Source organism: Magallana gigas, chromosome 6 (assembly GCF_963853765.1).
Source record: "Magallana gigas chromosome 6, xbMagGiga1.1, whole genome shotgun sequence".
In the NCBI taxonomy this organism is placed as follows: Eukaryota; Metazoa; Mollusca; class Bivalvia; order Ostreida; family Ostreidae; genus Magallana; species Magallana gigas.
The window spans coordinates 28541369-28561374 of record NC_088858.1 but is presented as its reverse complement, the minus strand read 5'-3'; the positions used below and the strand labels follow the sequence as shown (position 1 = coordinate 28561374).

Here is a 20006-nt window from a genome sequence, read left to right as displayed (position 1 = left end):
ATTTACGATATAAAATGTAAAGGAGCATTTGTAAGGTCAAGGTCTAAATGGATGTTAGAGGGAGAAAAATCTTCAAAATATTTTTTTAACTTAGAAAAAAGTAGACAAAAACAAAGTATAATAATTAAAGAACTAAAAACTGACAACTGTACATTTAATAAAACAAATGACATTATGGGCGTAGTGTGCGATTTCTATGAAAAATTATACTCCTCGAACAAAGTTTCCGACAATTGCATTGATGAATATTTATCATCTGTAGAAATTGATAATGTACTTAGTGAGAATGATGCTAATTTTTGCGAGCATTTCCCGTCTTGTGAAGAATGTACTGAGACTGTCATGAATTTAAAACTTAACAAATCTCCGGGTTTGGATGGTCTAACTAATGAATTTTATCAATGCTTTTGGAAAGATTTAAAGCAACTGTTTCAAGATACACTAAAATGCATTTTTGAAAATGATCAAATGAGTTATTCACAGAGACTGGCAGTTATTTCCCTTATTTTTAAAAAAGGCGATCAAACCAACATTAAAAATTACAGACCAATTAGTTTGACTAATACAGATTATAAAATTATAGCTTTTGTATTTGCAAGAAGACTTCAAAAAGTGATTGATAACTTAATAAAAGAAAATCAATCGGTGTACATTAAAGGGAGGTATATTGGAGAAAACGCAAGAATAATTTTAGATTTATTCGATTTTTGCGAGGAAACAAATAATGAGGGAATTTTTCTTTTCCTAGATTTTGAAAAGGCTTTTGATTCGATAGAATGGAACTTCTTATTCAAAACACTAGAGAAATACAAATTCAAAACTATATAATTTTATAAAGTGGATGAAGATTCTGTACAATAGCCCAATGTTTCGAATAAAAAATAATGGATGGATTTCTAAAACATGCTATATGTCCAGAGGAATACGACAAGGATGTCCAATTTCGGCAATATTGTTCTTATTTGTAGCCGATATTCTAGCTTTAAAAGTGAAAAACAATGATCAAATTCTAGGAATAAAACCAAGTAATTATAGTAAAGAATTTAAACAGATACAACATGCAGATGATCTGACATTGTTTTTTTTAAGAAATAGGGAATCCCTAAAAGAGGCCATAAAGACTATAAAAGAATTTTCTAAACATGCAGGGTCTAAACTAAACATTGACAAAACAGAATGTATATTGACAGGTCGTTTAAAAAGTTGTAAAAATGATATGTTTGGAATAAAAATAAACACGTCATCCATCAATTGTTTAGGTATATATATGGGATATAATAAAGATGAGTGCTATAAGAAAAATTGGATAGACAAATGTGAAAACATGAAAAAGCTATATGAATCTTGGAAAAGGAGAAAACTCACAATTTTTGGTAAAACTGAAATTGTCAACACACTAGGTACTAGTATAAGTAAATATATATACGTAGCATCAATCTTACCATTACCAAATGAAGAAGTAATTAAATAAGAGGCCCATGGGCCACATTGCTCACCTGAGCAACAATAGACATAAAATCAGCTTTACGGAATAATATACCAAAAAAAAAAATATGGACAATGTAGTCTAACAGATCCTGTATATCAAAAATTTAATTTTTTCCCAGGATATTCTGTTTATCATTGATCCCTTTTGGTCACAGTATAGTCATTTCACATATTGAGCATTACAGTTCTCAAGAAGATCAAAATCAACTGGGATATAAACCTGCATCAAACTTGTGTCAGCCCAAGAATTGTCCAGAGGCCAAAGTCTAAACAATTTTAAAGAATCAAAAATATGTCAAAATGCTTGCATATAAGTTAAACCATATATTATAACATTTGAACTTTGGTGAATTTAAACTGTTTTCTTTTGTAAAATGGACCCTCCACCCCATGTGGCTCCATCCTACTCCTAAATAAAATATGATTTTGCTACCTGATGATACTTCACACAAGTAACAGCTTTTCTGGCCAGTCTTGATCTGTGTAGAAGATTTAAAAATAAAATTTCCCTTTATATTCGTATGTAAAAATTTGACCCCCCATTGTGGCCCCACCTTACCCCCAGGGACCATGATTTGAACAAACTTAAATCTACACCATCTGAGGATGCTTTCACACAAGTAGCAGCTTATTTGGCCTTAAGGTTTTTGAGATATAAATTTTGAAAGTTTAACTCTATATACTCCAATGTAAAACTTTGACTCCCTATTGTGGCCCCACCTAACCCCCAGGGACCATGATTTGAACAAACTTGAATCTACACAATCTGAGGATGCTTCCACACAAGTATCAGCTTTTCTGGCCAAATGGTTTTAGAGATATATATTTTTAAAGATTAACTCTATATACTCCTATGTAAAACTTTGACCCCCCATTGAGGCCCCACCTTACTCCTAGGGACCATGATTTGAACAAACTTGAATCTACATTATCTGAGGATGCTTCCAAACAAGTATTAGCTTTTCTGGCCAAATGGTTTTTGAGAAGAAGATTTTTAAAGCTTAACTCTATATACTTCTATGTAAAACTTTGACCCCGTATTGTGGCCCCACCTTACCCCCATGGACCATGATTTGAACAAACTTGAATCTATACCATCTGAGGATGCTTCCACACAAGTATCAGATTTTCTGGCCAAATTGTTTTTGAGAAGAAGATTTTTTAAAAATATCACTAAATTTTTAATAAATCCTAATTATTTCCCTTTACAATAGGGTGTGGCCCTTTTTTTTTTTAACAAACTTGAATCCCCTTTACCCAATGATGCTTGGACCATGGACCATGATTTGAACAAACTTGAATCTATACCATCTGAGGATGCTTCCACACAAGTATCAGATTTTCTGGCCAAATTGTTTTTGAGAAGAAGATTTTTTAAAAATATCACTAAATTTTTAATAAATCCTAATTATTTCCCTTTACAATAGGGTGTGGCCCTTTTTTTTTTAACAAACTTGAATCCCCTTTACCCAATGATGCTTTGTGCTAAGTTTGGTTGAATTTGGCCAAGTGGTTCAGGAGAAGAAGTCGAAAATGTAAAAAGTTTACAGACAGACAGACAGACGGACGCCGGACAAAAAGTGATCAGAAAAGCTCACTTGAGCTTTCAGCTCAGGTGAGCTAAAAACTGTATGGCCATATTTTTAACTTCATATGGAATAATAAAGATAGAATTAAACGAAAAACAATAATTGGAAAAATAGAAGAAGGAGGGACAGGTATTGTTGATGTACTTTTAAAATTCCAAGCAGTAAAAGCAGCTTGGATTCCAAGAATTTTGAGAAATAAACTAAAAAGGTAGATGTAATTTGGGTGAACACCAGGAGCATCTATTAAAAAGTAACAACATAGATTTTGAATATATGTTGAAATTAAACTGTGTTAAGTTGGCTAACTTTGAAATGTTTAAAAACCTACATTTGTTTTATAAAGAAATTTTTATGTATTTTAATCAATGTAAAAAATTACAGAAATATCAAGAATATAAACGATGTTTTACAAGAGCCTATATGGAATAATAGGCATTTTGTATTTGATGGAAAACCTATGTTCTTTAAGAATTGGATTAAAAGTAACATTCTGTATGTTTAAGACCTATTCACTGATTATGGGTTTAAATCATTGTATGAAATTGGTGATGAAGTGTGCAGTAAAGCAAATCTACTTTGTGAATATAAGACAATAAGTTCTGCCTTTAAGAATATTAGAAATATTGACGGAGTTCAAGCAAAATTTATTAATATAAAAAACAAGAGAACGTTTTTGTTTTTTAAACAGTATTGTACAATTGAATTTACAAAGAAATGTATAATATATTCCCTGAAAATTGGAGATCTATTTATCTTCAAAAAATCAAATTCGCTTTAGATAGACATATTGCTGAATTCAATTACAATTTGTTACATAACATGTTGTGCTGTAAGAAAATCATGTTTAAGTGGAAAAAAGATACACTTAACAAATGCACTTTGTGCTCTGAAATTGAAGATATTCAACATCTTGTATTCACGTGTGAGAATGTACGAAGCATTTGGAACATATTATCTTTTGTAATCAATGTGAGAATTCAATGGAAAGATGTTATTTTTAGCTTTTATTTTGATTGTAACAAAAAGACACGCTTATTTAACAACCTCATTTCTTTTGTTGCTATGAAAATCTACAAATACAAGATGTTTTGCAGACTAGAAAGTCTTGATGAAACAGAATATAATCTAAGAAATCATGTTAAAAAGTGTACTATTTTGTGGATAAATGTATTGAAATTTAGTAAATGTGACTTAAGAATTGATGTGATTGAAAATGTAACACAATTGTTATAAGATTGTAAGGCACATGGTTTTTTTGTGGTTTTTTTTCCAATTTATTTTGTATGATTTAGATAGTAATATATAAACTACATGTACGAAATTAAATAAAATGATTAAATAAATAAAAAAAAAATCTGATTAAAATCGGATCCTTTGATTATCTCACACAGTGTTCTATGCAAGTGGATCAAAGGATATATATGATTTAACTATGCAGGTGGATAACAGGATATGAGTTTAGTCAGATTTGGTAAGTGGTATCACAAGAAGATGGATCCAATGTATAAAACATAAAATTATTAAGATAAAGTAATCAGCTTTTAAAAGTTTTATTGTTTAAAACTTTTCAAGAAATACATTAGTTGAGTGTAAAGGGTTTTCCCCCTTTTTGTGTGCATATATGAAAGTTAGAAAGTCTTTATTAATATACATTGTAATTACAATTCACAATTATTTTGAGCTCCACAAAGCTTCAATTAACAATAAGGACAAAGGGGAGACATCCAAATTTTGTCCAGGCCGTAACTTACACACCCTTTGACATTAAAACTTGAAATATAGATAATGTGAGAAGGGGTGCATGCCACCAAAATTTTTGACCTTGACCTATCATGTATCGCAAGGTCAATCATTACCTAAAAAATATTGTCAGGACCATAACATATGGAAATACAATATAGTCCGGCCGGCGTCCATATTCGTCTGTAAACTTTTCATATTTTCATCTTTTCCAGAACCACTGGGCAGATTTCAACCAAACTTGGCACAAAGCATAACTGGGTGGAGGGGATACAAGTTTGTTCAAATGAAGGGCCACAGCCTCATAAGAGATAATTTAGAATTACTGAAAATTTGTTAGTATTTTTCAAAAATCTCTTCCCAAAAACTATTAGGCCAGAAAAGCTGTAACTTGTGTGGAAGCATCCTCAGGTAGTGTAGATTTAAGTTTGTTCAAATCATGGTTCCCGGGGGTAGGGTGGGGCCACAATGGGGAAATGGATGTTTAAATGGGAATGTATAGAGAAAATCTTTAAAAAATCTTCTAAAAAACTATTCGGCCAGAAAAGCTTAAACTTGCGTAAAGGCATCCTCAGGTAGTATAGATTCAAATTTGTTCAAATCATGGTCCCCGGGGTTGAGTCACACACAACGGGGGGGGGGGGGGGGGGGGGGGAGGGGGGGGGATCAAGTTTTACATGGGAATAATAGAGAAAATCTTTAAAAATCTTCCTCTCAAAAACTATTTGGCCAGAAAAGCTTAAATTAGTATGGAAGCATCCTCAGTTAGGTTAGATTCAAAGTTTGTTCAACTCATGATCCCTGGGGATTGGGCAGGGCCACAATGGGGGGACAATTTTTTACATAGGAATATATAGGGAAAATCTTTAAACATCTCCTTAAAAACTATTGGGCCAGAAAAGCTTTAACTAGTTTGGAAGCATCCTCAGACAGTGTAGATTCAAATTTGATCAAATCATGGTCCCCGGGGGTAGGGCGGGGCCACAGTAGGGGGATAAATTTTTACATAGGAATATATAGAGAAATATTTAAAAATCTTTTTATAAACTATTAGGCCAGGAAAATTTGATTGGAAGTATCCTCAGATAGTTTTGATTTAAGTTTGTTTTAATCATGGTCCTCGGGGGTAGGGTTTGGCCACAATGGGGGATTTATTTTTACATAGGAATATATAGAGAAAACTTTAAAAATATTCTGGGAAAGTTTTCAGTTCAAAATGCAGTAACTTGTGTGAAAGCATGATCAAACCATGATTCCTTAGAGAAAAGAGAGGCCACAAAGTTGGGGGGGGGGGGGGGGGGGGGGTTATAAAGGAATAGAGAAAAATCAAACAACAACAAAAGGGGCTTGGTATTTATCATAAAAATGTGTGAATAAAAAATGGCAGATTTTTAAAAATCTTTTAGCAAGATCTACTGTACTTTGTTGTCAAGATATTTTGATTTCGATACTGTAATGCTAATTTGATCAGAGTTAAGGCTATTGTTGCTCAGGTGAGCTATGTGGCCTCTTGTTAATAACCATACAGAGGTTGATACAGAGTTTGTGAGAATATTTTATAATACTCCTATTTATCCCCCCCTCCATTGTGGCCCCACCCTAACCCCAGTGGTATGATACACAACCTATGAATTAACACACGTTTCAGCTTTTCTGGACAGTTTTTATCTAGAAGAAGATATTTAACTATTTTCTCATTAATTAGCTCACCTGAGCTAAAAGCTCAAGTGAGCTTTTCTGATCACTTTTTGTACGACGTCCGTCTGATTGTCAGTTCGTCTGTCCATCTGTCCATAAACTTTTTACATTTTCAACTTCTTCTCCAGAACCACTGGGCCAATTTTAACCAAAGTTCATCATCACAATGGGGAAACAAATTCTTACATAGGAATATATAAAGTAAGTATATAAAAAATCTTCTTCTCTATAACTGATCAGTCAGAAAAACTAAAACTTGTGAGGAAGCATCCTTATGTAGTGTATATTCAAGTTTGTTCAAATCATGATCCCCAGGGGTAGGGTGGGGTCACAATGAGGGGGTCAAATTTTTACATAGGAATATATAGAGTAAATCTTAAAAAATTTTCTTTGAAGAAACTGATCAGACAGGAAAGCTTTAACTTATGTGGAAGCATCCTCAGGTACGGTAGATTCAAGTCTGTTCAAACCATGATACTGGGGATAGGGTTGGGCCACAATTGGGAGGGGGATGTTCAATATTATTACATAGGAATATATAGTGAAATATCTCTAAAATTTATTTGCCTAGAAAAATCAGTTCAGATAATGTAGATTAAAATTTGTCAAAATCATAATCTTCAGGGCTAGAGTTGGGCCACATGGGGGGGGGGGGGGGGGGGGGTCCAATTTTACAAAGGAAAACATTTAAATTATCCACAGAAACTCGAATGTTACATTTGGTTTTACTTATATGCAAGCATTTTGAATTATTGTTGATTCTTTAAAATTGTTTAAACTTTGGCCCAAGGGGTTCAAAGTTTGATGTAGGTTTATAATCCATATGAAAACAGTTGTTTAATGTCAGACGACACGTTCCTCAATTTTATGTAACTTTTTCCAGGAATTTTTTAGTGATTTATTACTACTTTGACCAGCTTTCTTGCAAAATATTAGGATACCTTACCAGGCGTTTCTGCAAAATACTAGAGTATACAATTTCCTGTACACAATTTCATGTATAATCTTCTTGAAAATACACTTGAATTGCTGATATAAAAATTCATATATTTATATATAAAGCAGTGGCCAGGGTTTAAACTCATCAATGGAACCTACATTCCTAGCAGTGAGCGACCACCACTCTAACCACTCGGCCATCTAGGTATACAGATGCAAAAAATGATTATAAATAATACAAGGGGATACAAAATAGATGCTCGAGGAATGTGTCGTCTGACCTTAAGTCTGATCATTTTCTTGAGAACTGCAATGCTCAATATGTAATATGACTGTAAAATCATCCTTTTACAAAGGACGTCAATAATAAACATAAGATTATGCAGGAAAATTTTTAATATACAGGATCTATTATACCACATTGTTAAGATATTTTGTGTATGACTCCATAAAGCTGATTTTGTTATGTCTATCATTGCTCAGGTGAGCGATGTGGCCCATGGGCCTCTTGTTTTGTAATTTATTACACCATCTTCAGAAGGATTTTATCAGACACATAAGATTTCTAGATATTACAAGAGATGTTCGTGAAATGCTTATGCCCCCCTTCCCTTGGAAACATCTGCAAAGAAAATGGAAACGGCAAATAATTGGAATTTTTGTAAGTCAAAGGTGCATAACTGTCAAAAATTGTTGGATTGTACCTAAAATCATACTTGACCTAGATGTTATTGTGATAAATCTGTATACCAAATTTCAATACTTGCAATCTCTGCGTAAAAAATAATTTGAAACTGTTGGTGGATTGTTGAGAAAGACGGACAGCAGCAAAGCAATATGCCCTTCCTTTCTAGGAAAGGGGAGGGGGGGGGGGGGGTGTTTAAAAATAACAAAAAGTAACTCTTCCTCTTTCCAGTTATCTGTGGCACCATACATTGCTTTTCTTTGATTATCTTCTTATAGAAAAAAAACTAGTTCTAAAGGTTCTTACTTTGGATTACGTGCATGTTTATTCGATGTACCACTTGTAGAAAGATTGCATCTAACACTGCAGACAGTGAAGTAAAACATGAATGCATGAGAAATCAGCAAGAACTCGGTGTTTTTGCATCCATTTCAATTTTTTTTAAAGAATAAAACATACTAATCTTGTGCAAGAGAAATTTTATAAATAAACTTTATTAAATTTATTGTCATAAGTTTACTTTACAAAATCATGTAAAACTTGAAATTTAATCAGTAACAATTTCAAATGTAGATCCCTACTGTTTAAGTGGCCATAAAGCTCATCATAAATTATATAAACCATTTGAAAGAGGTGTAATAATCTACACTAAATGTTCTTAAAGTCACCTGAAACTCTTGGGTTTGTAGTCTTGTCAACAACATTCTTAATGTAAACAAACAACATACATGTCTATTCAATATTCATTGCATTCCCTTTATTTTCTAATTTGTGCATATCAGGCTGTAAGTTATGGAAGATAATAAAATGACAAAAGATTTTTCAAATCTTCTATACATGTAGTGTACAAAAATTGTATAAAACAAATACATGTACACACAAGTGCAAGATTTGAAGAAAATCTACTGGTCAATAACAACTGTTAAGACATTGATTGGACTAAATCCACTAGAGAAATAGCAAGTTCATATTCTGGGGTCCCCTCTGGTAGATAATTGGCTACATGATGGATCAGCATTGCAATAGATTGAACATCTGCTTCTGGTCGTCTCAGCTGCCCCGGCTCCTGTTTAAATATTTTACACAATGTTTAATGAAATAACACACACACACACACACATATTTATATAACATATAAATAGTGCCTGTTTGGGAGGGTAACAGTTGAAATTGACACCCCGAGAAAACCATTGTCAACCGACGCGAAGCGGAGGTTGACAATGGTTTTCGAGGGGTGTCAATTTCAACTGTTATCCTCCCAAACAGGCACTATTTATTTTGTTATACTGAATGTCTTTTTAAAAAATTTTAAGAAAATTTTACTGCTTTTATATAGGAATAACGTGAATTCTACAGCGAACCGTACGCGCATAACTTTCGCGCATGTAACATTTTTTAATGTTACCCGTTGCCAAGTGCGTTGCTAACGCTGAGGGTAATAGTAAATATTATTAACTGCGTCTTAACCAATCAGATTTCAGTATTTAACATGAAAGTATAACAATATACAAATATTGACTGGGGTTGAGGACAACATTGATTATATTAGCCCCTGAGGGACGAAATATGGGGATAATATAACCAATGTTGCCCTCAACCCAAGTTCGATATATATATTTGTTATATTCAGTAGTATATTCTCATTATATAACTCTAATTAGACGAATACTCAATAATTATAATATTAGCTCGTCCAAAAAATATTGACCGATCAATATTTTTTTGATATTGACCGGCTAGGAATAATATCTAAAGAGCATTCCCTCTATTTCAAATAATCGCCACTGATTTGTTGATTCATAAACGATGCCGTAAATAACTCTTTGCGACTCCAAAACAAGGTGACGTCATAACAGACAGTCAGTCAAGGCAAGTAAACAATGAACGCGCAATGCGACGGTTTGCTATGATAACGGTTATAAGGATTTGCAAATTACTGTGAAGTAAAATCAGGGCAATTTGGGCAAGCGCTTGCTTTGTTCAACTCACTTCAGTCTCGTGTCGGAAGTCAAAGGGGGATGTCAAGTGCAGGAAGATTATCAATTATGATTATTTGATTAAACTTGTTTACTTTGTGTCCAGTCATTGACAATGTTAAAAATACATTGATCAATTGTACGACTTGATAATGACGATATATGACATACATATTTTTCTTCAAAATGTTTATTTAACAATAAAAGAATTAAAGGATAATGAATCATTTAAATCATTTCTTTTGATCTTGTTTTGCTTTAGATCTGCAAACTTAGTTGCTTATAAGCTCTTTGATTACATTAATAACACTTGCATATCAAAGACTTTTTAAAAATCTCAATTGAAAATTTCTTCCTTTGGATACATATTAAACATAGGAACAGCGTTTTTACAGCATTTTACATCCAACTTTGTGGGTGCGTATTATACACAAATGCGTGTTATACATGAGACTTCACAGTTTACTTATACAGTAAAACTCGTTAAGTACGAACACGGATGTAGTGAATTTTCTGATATAGTGGAGTTTTTTTGAGTCCCCAGTAAAATTCTTAAAACATCCTTGCAAAATTTTACAGTTATTACGAATTCGGATATAATGAATTTACAGATAGCGAACTGATTTTGAGTCCCGTAGAGGTGAATAGTAACGAAATTTAGCACATACCTTTCCAACAAATTTCTTTACAGTTTATAAAAGTTTGCACTACCATATAACAAAACAGTTTGAATTAATTTATTTTCATATATTTTTTTCAATTCACAATCCGATTATCAAATGAATCAAAGTAACGTTGTTTTTATTTTAAACCTCAATTAGCAAAAATTATAGTCTGGTGAAAGAATACATGTATATAGTGAATTCGCTATAGATATTATTACAAATTCGTTACACGAATATAACAAATTACGGATTAAATGAAGTAATTCCATTGGTCTCCAGGACTTCGCTATAACCGAGTTTTACTGAATTACAGTGACAGATTATGATCGTACTTTTATTTAAATTTATGTGTGTGAATAAATTTACATGACAGTCTAACTTACCAGTGATCGGAGCCATTTGGACAGGACAGGAGAGACGTTGGTCAACAGTTTCACTCCCTCCATTTTGTGACTCTCCAGCAAATAGTGGGCCACCCGTCTCCCAGCAACCAGCAGCAGCTGCGACCCCATAAACTCTCGGTCATTCACTGTCATTAGAACCTGAAGACACAACACACTATTGTAAAGTTTTACAAAGGGGAAGCAAATATATAATTGCATATTTGACATAGGATAATCCAAAGCTAAAGCTGTTAATGTTTCAAGTTCATGTATACCTCCTCTGCCTTTTTGTCATGTCCTCCAGAGTACAGCTCTATGACATGCTGGCGCTTGAAGAAGTCCAAGTCCAGACCAAAGTCCTTGGCTAATTCTAGAACCAGAGCAGGCCACTTTGTGGCAGCAGCATCCTTTTTGGGACCTTGGTGTGCCTGATGTGTGGGGGAGCCTTGAGAGGAGTCTAGAGTGCTTACAGCACAAGTTACAATTCGAGACAAGAACTGGAAAGGAATGTCAATTGGTATACCAATTCTTTGTTAGCAATTACCGATACATGTATATTCTAATAATACAAAAGGTAATACATGGGTCAGTAAAAACACCACTCATGCATGCATGTTTTATTATTTTATTATATAATTATGTTGCAGTTACATGTACATGCAATATACTGACCTCTTTGCGACTAGATGTTAGGGCAGAATCAACATTCTGTGAAGGAAGCAGAGGATGCTGGGTAAAATCATTAAAAAATGCATGTTTACCCTGAAACAAACCAATACTTGGTATCAATGTACATGTATATGGAATGCAAAGAAAATACAAGTAATATTTTATACAACATATCTGTCCTTTCATCACTGCATACAAATAGTTTATATATTTGACAAGGAATTGCAATCAATTCTGTGGTTACTCTGAATCTTTTGACCAGACATCACATGGTGTCATGAAGCAGTCATGACCAATTTGTTTATTAAGAGGTAAATTTCCAAATTATTCAATCAATGGATAGTCTAAGAACCATCTGATTAAAGCAAAGCTTCCTTAAGTAAGGAACAATGAATGCAGCATTATATTCACCAATTCATCCTCGTTGTTAATGACATACCTTTGCATCAAACAGTGTCATAACCTTAGCAGACTTCATGTTAAATGTAAGCACAGCGGACATGATGACTGCTAAGTTATAGTGATGAGTCAGCAGTCCGTAGTTAGTTATCTTCTGCTCAATGGCTTGTTCCACAAGAGAAGATGGACCCCTGACCGTCTGCCAGATTGGTTCTATGTTAAACACTGGCATCTCATTCACCTCACAATTCGCCTATGAAATTACAAGTACCTTTCATTATTTTTTACAGTCATGCAGCAATTTGATACTTCATAGTATAACTAAATAAATGTAATGGTTTATAAGATATTTTCTAAGCAATATATAAATGATAAAAGTTTTGATAACGTCATACTTCGATCCTTAACGACTTAATTTTAATTTTAACAATGGAATGGACAACTTACAATACTTGAACATACCTCTCTAAGAATCTGAATAAGATCAACTGTGAATCCAGCAAATGCGGGCATGTAAGCCTCCCCAATACCAACTTCCTGTAAACAAAACTGGATCAATCATACATAGCTACACCTCAGAAAATGAGATACTCTAGACTGAGTTCAGATATGAAGAATTTGTCAAAAAATTAATGTTTTGTTGATGGGTTCAGAATAATTTAACAGAATTTTAATTTGTTTTATTAGCTCACCTGAGCTGAAAGCTCAAGTAAGCTATTCTGATTACATTTTGTCTGTCTGTCCATCTGTCTGTAAACTTTTCACATATTCAACATCTTCTCCAGAACCATTGGGCCAATTTCAACCAAACTTGGCACAAAGCATCCTTAGGCTAAGGGGGGATTTAAAGTTGTGAAAATTAATGACCACGCCCTTTTGCAAAGGGAGATAATTAGGAATTATTGAAAATTTTCGAGAAATTTTCAAAAATCTTCTTCTCACAAACCATTAGGCTATGAAAGCTGAAACTTTTGTGGAAGCATCCTCAGGTAATGTAGATTCAAAGTTATTAAAATCATGACCCTCGGGGTAGGGTGGGGCTACATTTGGGGTTGACTTTTTACAAAGGGATATATAGAGTAAATCTTTAAAAATCTCCTTCTCAGAAAGCAATCAGCCAGGAAAGCTAAAACTTGTGTGGAAGCAACAAAGGAAAACATTTTAATTAATCACAAAAACTGAAATGTTATTATATATGCTTTTACTTATATGCAAACATTTTTATATATTGCTGATTCTTTAAAATTGTTTAAACTTTGGCCTCTGGACAATTATTGGGCCTCACAAGGGGTTCAGGGTTTGATGTAGGTTTATAACCTGTCTATAAACAATTTTTAAGCGTCTTTTTGAGAACTGCAATGCTGAATGTGATATGACTATAAAATCATCCTGTTACAAAAGGAACTTGATTATAAATATAAGAATATCCAGGGGGAGACAGATTTTTTTGTATAGGATCTACATTTATTAAACAACATTGTCCAGATATATTGTATTATGACTCCATGAAGCTTATTTTATCATGCCTATTGTTGCCCAGGTGAGTGATGTGGCCCGTGGGCCTCTTGTTATCTTACCTTTCTGGAAAGCCGATCTTTTGGAACTTTTCCAACCTAAAAAATGATTTTAATTTCCCGTCAGACATACAAAAACATCTAAAGGCATACTACTAAAGTTACTTTCTGCCATATACATGTATATATATATATATAACAGAAAATTAATTCAAAATTAACACCTACCTTTTCCATAAGTTGAGCTAAAGCTTGGAATTTCTTCTTTACAAATCGATGCCACAGCATGGATGCCACTCCTTGAAAATATACACCACAGTTTCATGAATTACAACCAGTGCATGTACATGTATATTCATTGACTCTTATATTTCAAATTCCTTTTCTCAGATAGCAAACTATATTGTATATACTGTTGCTATAATTTTCATAAAGCAAGTACATGTAAATGTAACTGTAGAATCAATCGTAAGCAATCATGCTCGAACTCATGGGAAAAAAGATCATCAAATCCTACCATGTCTTAACACTGCATTAGTGACTAGTTTCAAATATTCTGTAGCATCTCCCAGATGTTGAACTTTCTACAAGAAATATAGAGAACATATAGCTTATTTGTAGGTTTGGTGATGTGAATTACATCATAGTTTCATGCGTTTTAATCACAGTAACTAGACGTACATCTAGGTCTTTGAACCAGATAATGGCGTTCTCCCAGCAGATGTTACACAGGAGGACCTCATTCTCTAGGCTGTGTGGTAAACGCTTCTGCAGCTCGATCAAATATCCTACCAAAACAGATTGTAGCTTAAGTCCCTTTCACAATTTGCGCACAAGCACTTTAAAACACTTTGCGATCGGAATTATTTGGCTTCGCATGAGCTATCGCATATGTTGCACAAGCTCTCACATTCGTTGCATGCGTTTTTGTGGTCACATCAAGTCTCCTCAATATAGTGGACATGGACACTATTCAGACGCGACCAAATGCAATCCAAATTATTGCGATGCAATGCAAAAACATCAGTACTAATGTTTTCTTTAATGGGATCAATACCACAGTATAATTTATCATTAAAAATATCCCAAATGAATAATGAAGTTGAAGATTGCCATACACAGGAAAGTAAAGTACAAAATGTTCTTCATTTTTGACTAATAATGTACAACCATAGCATAAATGTTTTTCCTTAGGGGTCATTGGTTTACAATATCTACCTGTTTGAATGAATAGTGAGTGTGCACTTATTCTTAATCTTGTTAGCTGGGATCTTTCATGCTTTTTCAAGGAAAACTTTAAGTAATCTTGCAACTTATACTAGGTAGAATTCAATATTTTACTGTAAAAAAGAAGTTTTCCTGAGTTAGAAGATGAGATATTCTTCAAAGATCATATCAACAAAAGTTTTATTCAACTTAAACCTAAAATCCTTACGGGAAATATCTATAAAGATGTTAAGTTTAGTTTTTGTTGAAGATTAAAAAATCTTGCTTTGCCATGAAGTATAACTCTGTTTCGAAGCTAACTCTTTGTCTTCTTTAAAAGCCGATACTAAAAGTGCATTATTATAAGTGGTATTTGATTCCATATTTCTTAGTCTGATATAGTATTCAAAAATGTTTTCATAACATAAATGGTAAAGTGGAAAAGAACCTAGTTCAGAATTCACTGCTAAATTTTTTGCCTTTCTATGTACACCTAGAATATCTTTGAATACCAGTATATGATTTTGAATTTTTTCAAATTAAAACATTTTGAGGATTTTATATCTAATTTATCGTCTGTGATCCATATTTCAGATCCATATGTTATAATTGGTACAATCATTGAATGCTATAGTTTATGTGACACTTGAACTGAAAGGTTATTATTTCCAGGTATACTTGATTTTAATGCATAATATGCCTTAATTTTAGCTCGTTCTAAAAGTTGTTCAGAGGCAAACTTAAGCTTTCCATTTGATTTAAACACTAGACTACCGGTAAGTCTTAAAGAGAGAGTACAGCTGAAAACATGTGTGAATAACTTCAGATTTACCTATTGTATTGTTAGGAAATAAGATATAACGTTGCTTGTAATAGCTGAAATACATAAAAATTCCTTTCACATACATATATTAACGTAATTATCAGCTTTTGGAAATTTAAGGGTTGAACAAACTGGAATAATCTAATATTGTTTATTTGTACCATGTGGACTTTGATTGACAGTAATTGACACGTGCTGAAAACTACAAGATCTTCTTCCGACTACAGTCATACGGTTATACGAGGTTAAAGGGACTCTCTACACAGAACACATCCTCATTTACTCGATAATTTATAAATGGTTTACCAATTTTGGTTCATTTTAAAATGAACAGACATAAATATGTCAAATAACCCCTTAAGGGGCCTCATTTACAAATATGATAAACACGAAAAATACCTTTAAAAACTTTGAACAATTACTACCTGGGAGAAGCAGAAAAGACATATTTTTGTCAACAAACATGTCCAGGAGAATCTTCGCAAGCCCTGCATGTGTTTTGTTTACAGTAAATATGCATGCGTAATAGTATAGTGGGCTGAACCCCGTAACACGTTGCGATGTAAATATGTGATAGGTTATATGTAATTATTGATTTTAATGAAATAATTAGATTTATTTCAAGGAGTACTTTGTAATTTTCTGAATGTTTATACATTCATGAGTAGTACAAAAATACCAAACCAAACTGGAAAATTTTTTCAAGTTGGTTTTTAGATTAGATATGCACCATACTGTCTCTTTAAGTATTTATATTGCTCTGTTAAAGGTACAATATTATGCTTACTATAAAAAACATACATATCTTTCACTGCTGTTTTTCTGGAGAAAATCATTGCATTGATTTTATCCATATTTACTTAACTTGCAACTGCAATCAGTATAATGTTTTTCCAAAGCATTCAAACAATGTTGGAGCCCAAATGGAGATTCAGAAATTAAAACAAAGTCATCAGCAAAAACATGTGATTAACAGACATTGAATCTAAATATGCTGGTAAAGTATCTGGACTATGTTAAAAGTATTCTAAAAAGTCATCAGCATATAAAATAAACAAAGTAGGACTTAAATTGTCTCCTTGTTTTACTCCTCAATTGGCTCTGAATGGTTCACTCAAAATGTTGTTATTTTTACATGAATACATTGTGTTACATTGTGTTAGAGTACATATCACAAAGAAGTTTATAAAAGCCCCCCCCCCCCCCAATACCTTTCTTATACATTTTATACATTAATGCAGACCTCCATACAGTATCAAATGCTTTTGAAAAGTCAACATAACATAGATAAAAGTTGTCTTTCTTTATATCCAAATACTTGTTGACTAAAGTTTTGAGTATGAAAATATTATCTGTAGTTCTATGATCTTTCCTGAATCCAAACTGAAATTTAATTGACAAATTATAATTTTGTAGATAGATATTTAAACATTGTTGTAACATACTTGCGAAACGTTTCTCCATACAACTAGTGACACTTCATCCTCTGTAGTTATTTGTGTCATTAGGATCTCCACTTTGGTACAAGGATGTGTTCACTGATAACTGCATGATTTTCAAAGATCGTAAGATAAATTGCAGGTGTTTAAGCGTCTGTTGTGCAACCATGAGACTATTGCTTAACATGTCTCATGTAATCTTGCAACATTTTACTATCATTGCAAGATTTAACAGTTTCAGTTTCCATGCTTTGCCACTATTATGTACTGGATACAGTTTTTTTTTCTCCCGGCCCTTGACATTTTTCACTTCTACTTGCAGTTCTGGCTCGTCTTGAATTCGTCCCAACAATGTTGTAGTAAAAGAGGGATAATATGAGACATTGCAATTCGCCAAGTCTTAATCCCCTAACTGACAAAATGAGCGAAAAATAAAAAGGGGGCAAATAGTTCCCTTATTCAGTATACACTGGATAAGCATATTGGTTTAAGGCCACAATTGACCTTGATTTTGGCTGTTGCTTTTGTCATCTTCTTGGGCGGTATCTTCTCTTGCATTTAACTACTGGTATTTCTTCTTGAATCGGAAACGAGCGGTATATATACCTACTCTGACTTGCACGAGCACTGCTTGTCCTATCGCATTGGAGCACATTCAATTGTCCGATCATCTGGTCATTCTTGCGATCCTATCACATCATCTTACAACACTCCCTTTCATTGTACAACAGTCGCATATAGATGCAAAAACATTACATTTTGGCAACAGTTTATGAAACATACCTAACTTTTTCAGTCAAACGAATATTTTGTCGCTTCTGCTTGTGCACCAGTTGTAAAAGGGGCTTAAGATTATCAAACGTAGCTCATTCGGATATCCTACAATTGTAATGCCATTGTACAAACCTTGTAAATTCCTTATGGTTGTGCTCTGAGTTGAGTGTGCTGATTCTGTGCCAAGCTCCATTTTTTCTGTGCTGTGTGTCATAGAGGTGTCATACAGATCTCCTGGGTGAAGCTCCAAACTGGCTATCATGTACGCAACAGCCTCAGATATTGAACCTGTCAAGGTATTCATAGATACTGAGATACTTTGAAATACTGTTATCATGGAAACGTTTGCTGATACCCATGTACTATCAAATTTGTAATGAGTTCTGTCTCCTTCAGCACCCACCTCTTCCTCCCTCCAGGATTTTAGAGACTGTCACCTCAGCAATGTTGTTAGTCTTGCCAACTCTCAGCAGGTTCTTGAGGGCCAGTACATCCTCCAGCTGTTTGACTAACAGACTCCAGTCCTCGAGGTCCTGAGGAGGACCATCTCCTCCCTGTGAAGACATTTCTCCTCGAGTCTCTGTATCAGCATCAGGATCCTAAACACATACATTCATAACAAATCAATAATGAAATATATATATAGTTCTATATACACACAGATGATTATGCTTTTTCAAGGTAAAAACAATGTCACCCACATTGTGGATACTTTCATTTCTGGCTCTTTGGTTATTTTATCATGTTCCTCCATCAAACTAGTATGTACTTTTTCATGAACCAGTAAAAGTTTAGGGTATTAATCACCTCTAGTATTACATGTACTTAGTTTAATGCACCCCAGATTTCATATGCATGTACCACAGTAATATTCTACTTATACAGTTTTAATTGATAAAACATAGGCACATAAAGACAAATCAGAGAATACAAATTCTAGTTCTAGTCCTAGAGCCTTAAGAGAGGACTATATTTGGTATAGTTTAATATCTGCCCCTAATTTTAACCAATTTTTAAATAGTGTCATATAAAAATCAAATCTCCATAAATCAGTGTACAGAGGATGCTATCACTTTTATCTTGATTTTAGTCATCATTGCTCATTCGTTGTTTATCTATGATGTCACCTTAATGACCCAATTCACGCAATTTTGCCAAAAATAAAAATATTGTCATATATTCTTTATTTTGCATTCGGAAGTACAGAGCGCAGGTGTGCTCAAGTACGATTTAAACTGATGTTTTTCTTTCTATAATCATACATAACATACTAAAAGATGGTACTTGAGCAAGCCTACGCTCAGTGTTTCCCAGTCGAAAAACCATCGGCAAACACCCATATTTTGCTACAAAACTTGATTTTATCAAAATAAGACAATTTTCATGACGTAATTACTACATTATGATGTCACTATGGTGATAACTTCTACACACTTATTTTCAATGTGATTTCAACTAATTGCCACCTTATTTTTAAACCTCTTCACAAAACTTAAATTTTGGGGGCAAATAATGCATGATACCGGACATAGTCCTTTGTATTTTTGGCAATACACTTAGTAACTTTTTTTTCTACTTGTCCATTCTGACAAGTGACCAAGACATTTACTTGTCCAAACTTCAACTTCACTTGTCCGAAAAATTTTCAACATTTAAGTTCAAATCTTGTCAACTTGAAAACTACAGTTCTGTATTACTAAAATCAAGTCCTTTATTATCAATTATTCTTGCTACAATTAATAACCTAACTTCTTTTCAAATGAAAACTAAAAGTGTCTTTCATAATGTATTTGTTCCATATGTAACATATTAAACATAATTTGTTAGCAGTAGCTTTGTCACTGCAAAATTTACAAGACATTTTAGTATTAGGTTTAACTGTTTGTCATCCAATGTTGCATTCTCAGCTTTTTTCTTTTTTAATTAAACATGTTAAGTCATCATAGTCTCTCTGTGACCACGCCCGGATGTCTGGTACATAACTAGGTGATGGTGCATGTTCATTTGGGGAATTAAGCT

General features: G+C 33.5%; 1 protein-coding gene across 2 annotated transcripts in view; it reads right to left on the bottom strand.

The window, feature by feature from the left end:
* Nucleotides 1-8603: 8603 nt before the first annotated feature.
* The window catches only part of LOC105333346 (rab3 GTPase-activating protein non-catalytic subunit), a 29056-nt gene continuing 17653 nt past the window's right edge, over nucleotides 8604-20006 (bottom strand). The window contains exons 23-34 of one of the 2 annotated variants that reach the window (XM_034470242.2): nucleotides 18391-18586; nucleotides 18120-18275; nucleotides 14427-14533; nucleotides 14263-14329; nucleotides 13974-14044; nucleotides 13809-13844; nucleotides 12694-12768; nucleotides 12272-12484; nucleotides 11836-11925; nucleotides 11439-11660; nucleotides 11164-11322; nucleotides 8604-9205 (exon numbers count right to left, since the gene is read on the bottom strand). In XM_034470242.2, coding sequence (XP_034326133.2) covers nucleotides 9062-9205; nucleotides 11164-11322; nucleotides 11439-11660; nucleotides 11836-11925; nucleotides 12272-12484; nucleotides 12694-12768; nucleotides 13809-13844; nucleotides 13974-14044; nucleotides 14263-14329; nucleotides 14427-14533; nucleotides 18120-18275; nucleotides 18391-18586 — 1536 coding nt within the window. In that variant the 3' untranslated portion in view covers nucleotides 8604-9061. The remainder of the gene's footprint in view (nucleotides 9206-11163; nucleotides 11323-11438; nucleotides 11661-11835; nucleotides 11926-12271; nucleotides 12485-12693; nucleotides 12769-13808; nucleotides 13845-13973; nucleotides 14045-14262; nucleotides 14330-14426; nucleotides 14534-18119; nucleotides 18276-18390; nucleotides 18587-20006) is intronic. The other variant, XM_066089044.1, reaches the window with a different exon arrangement.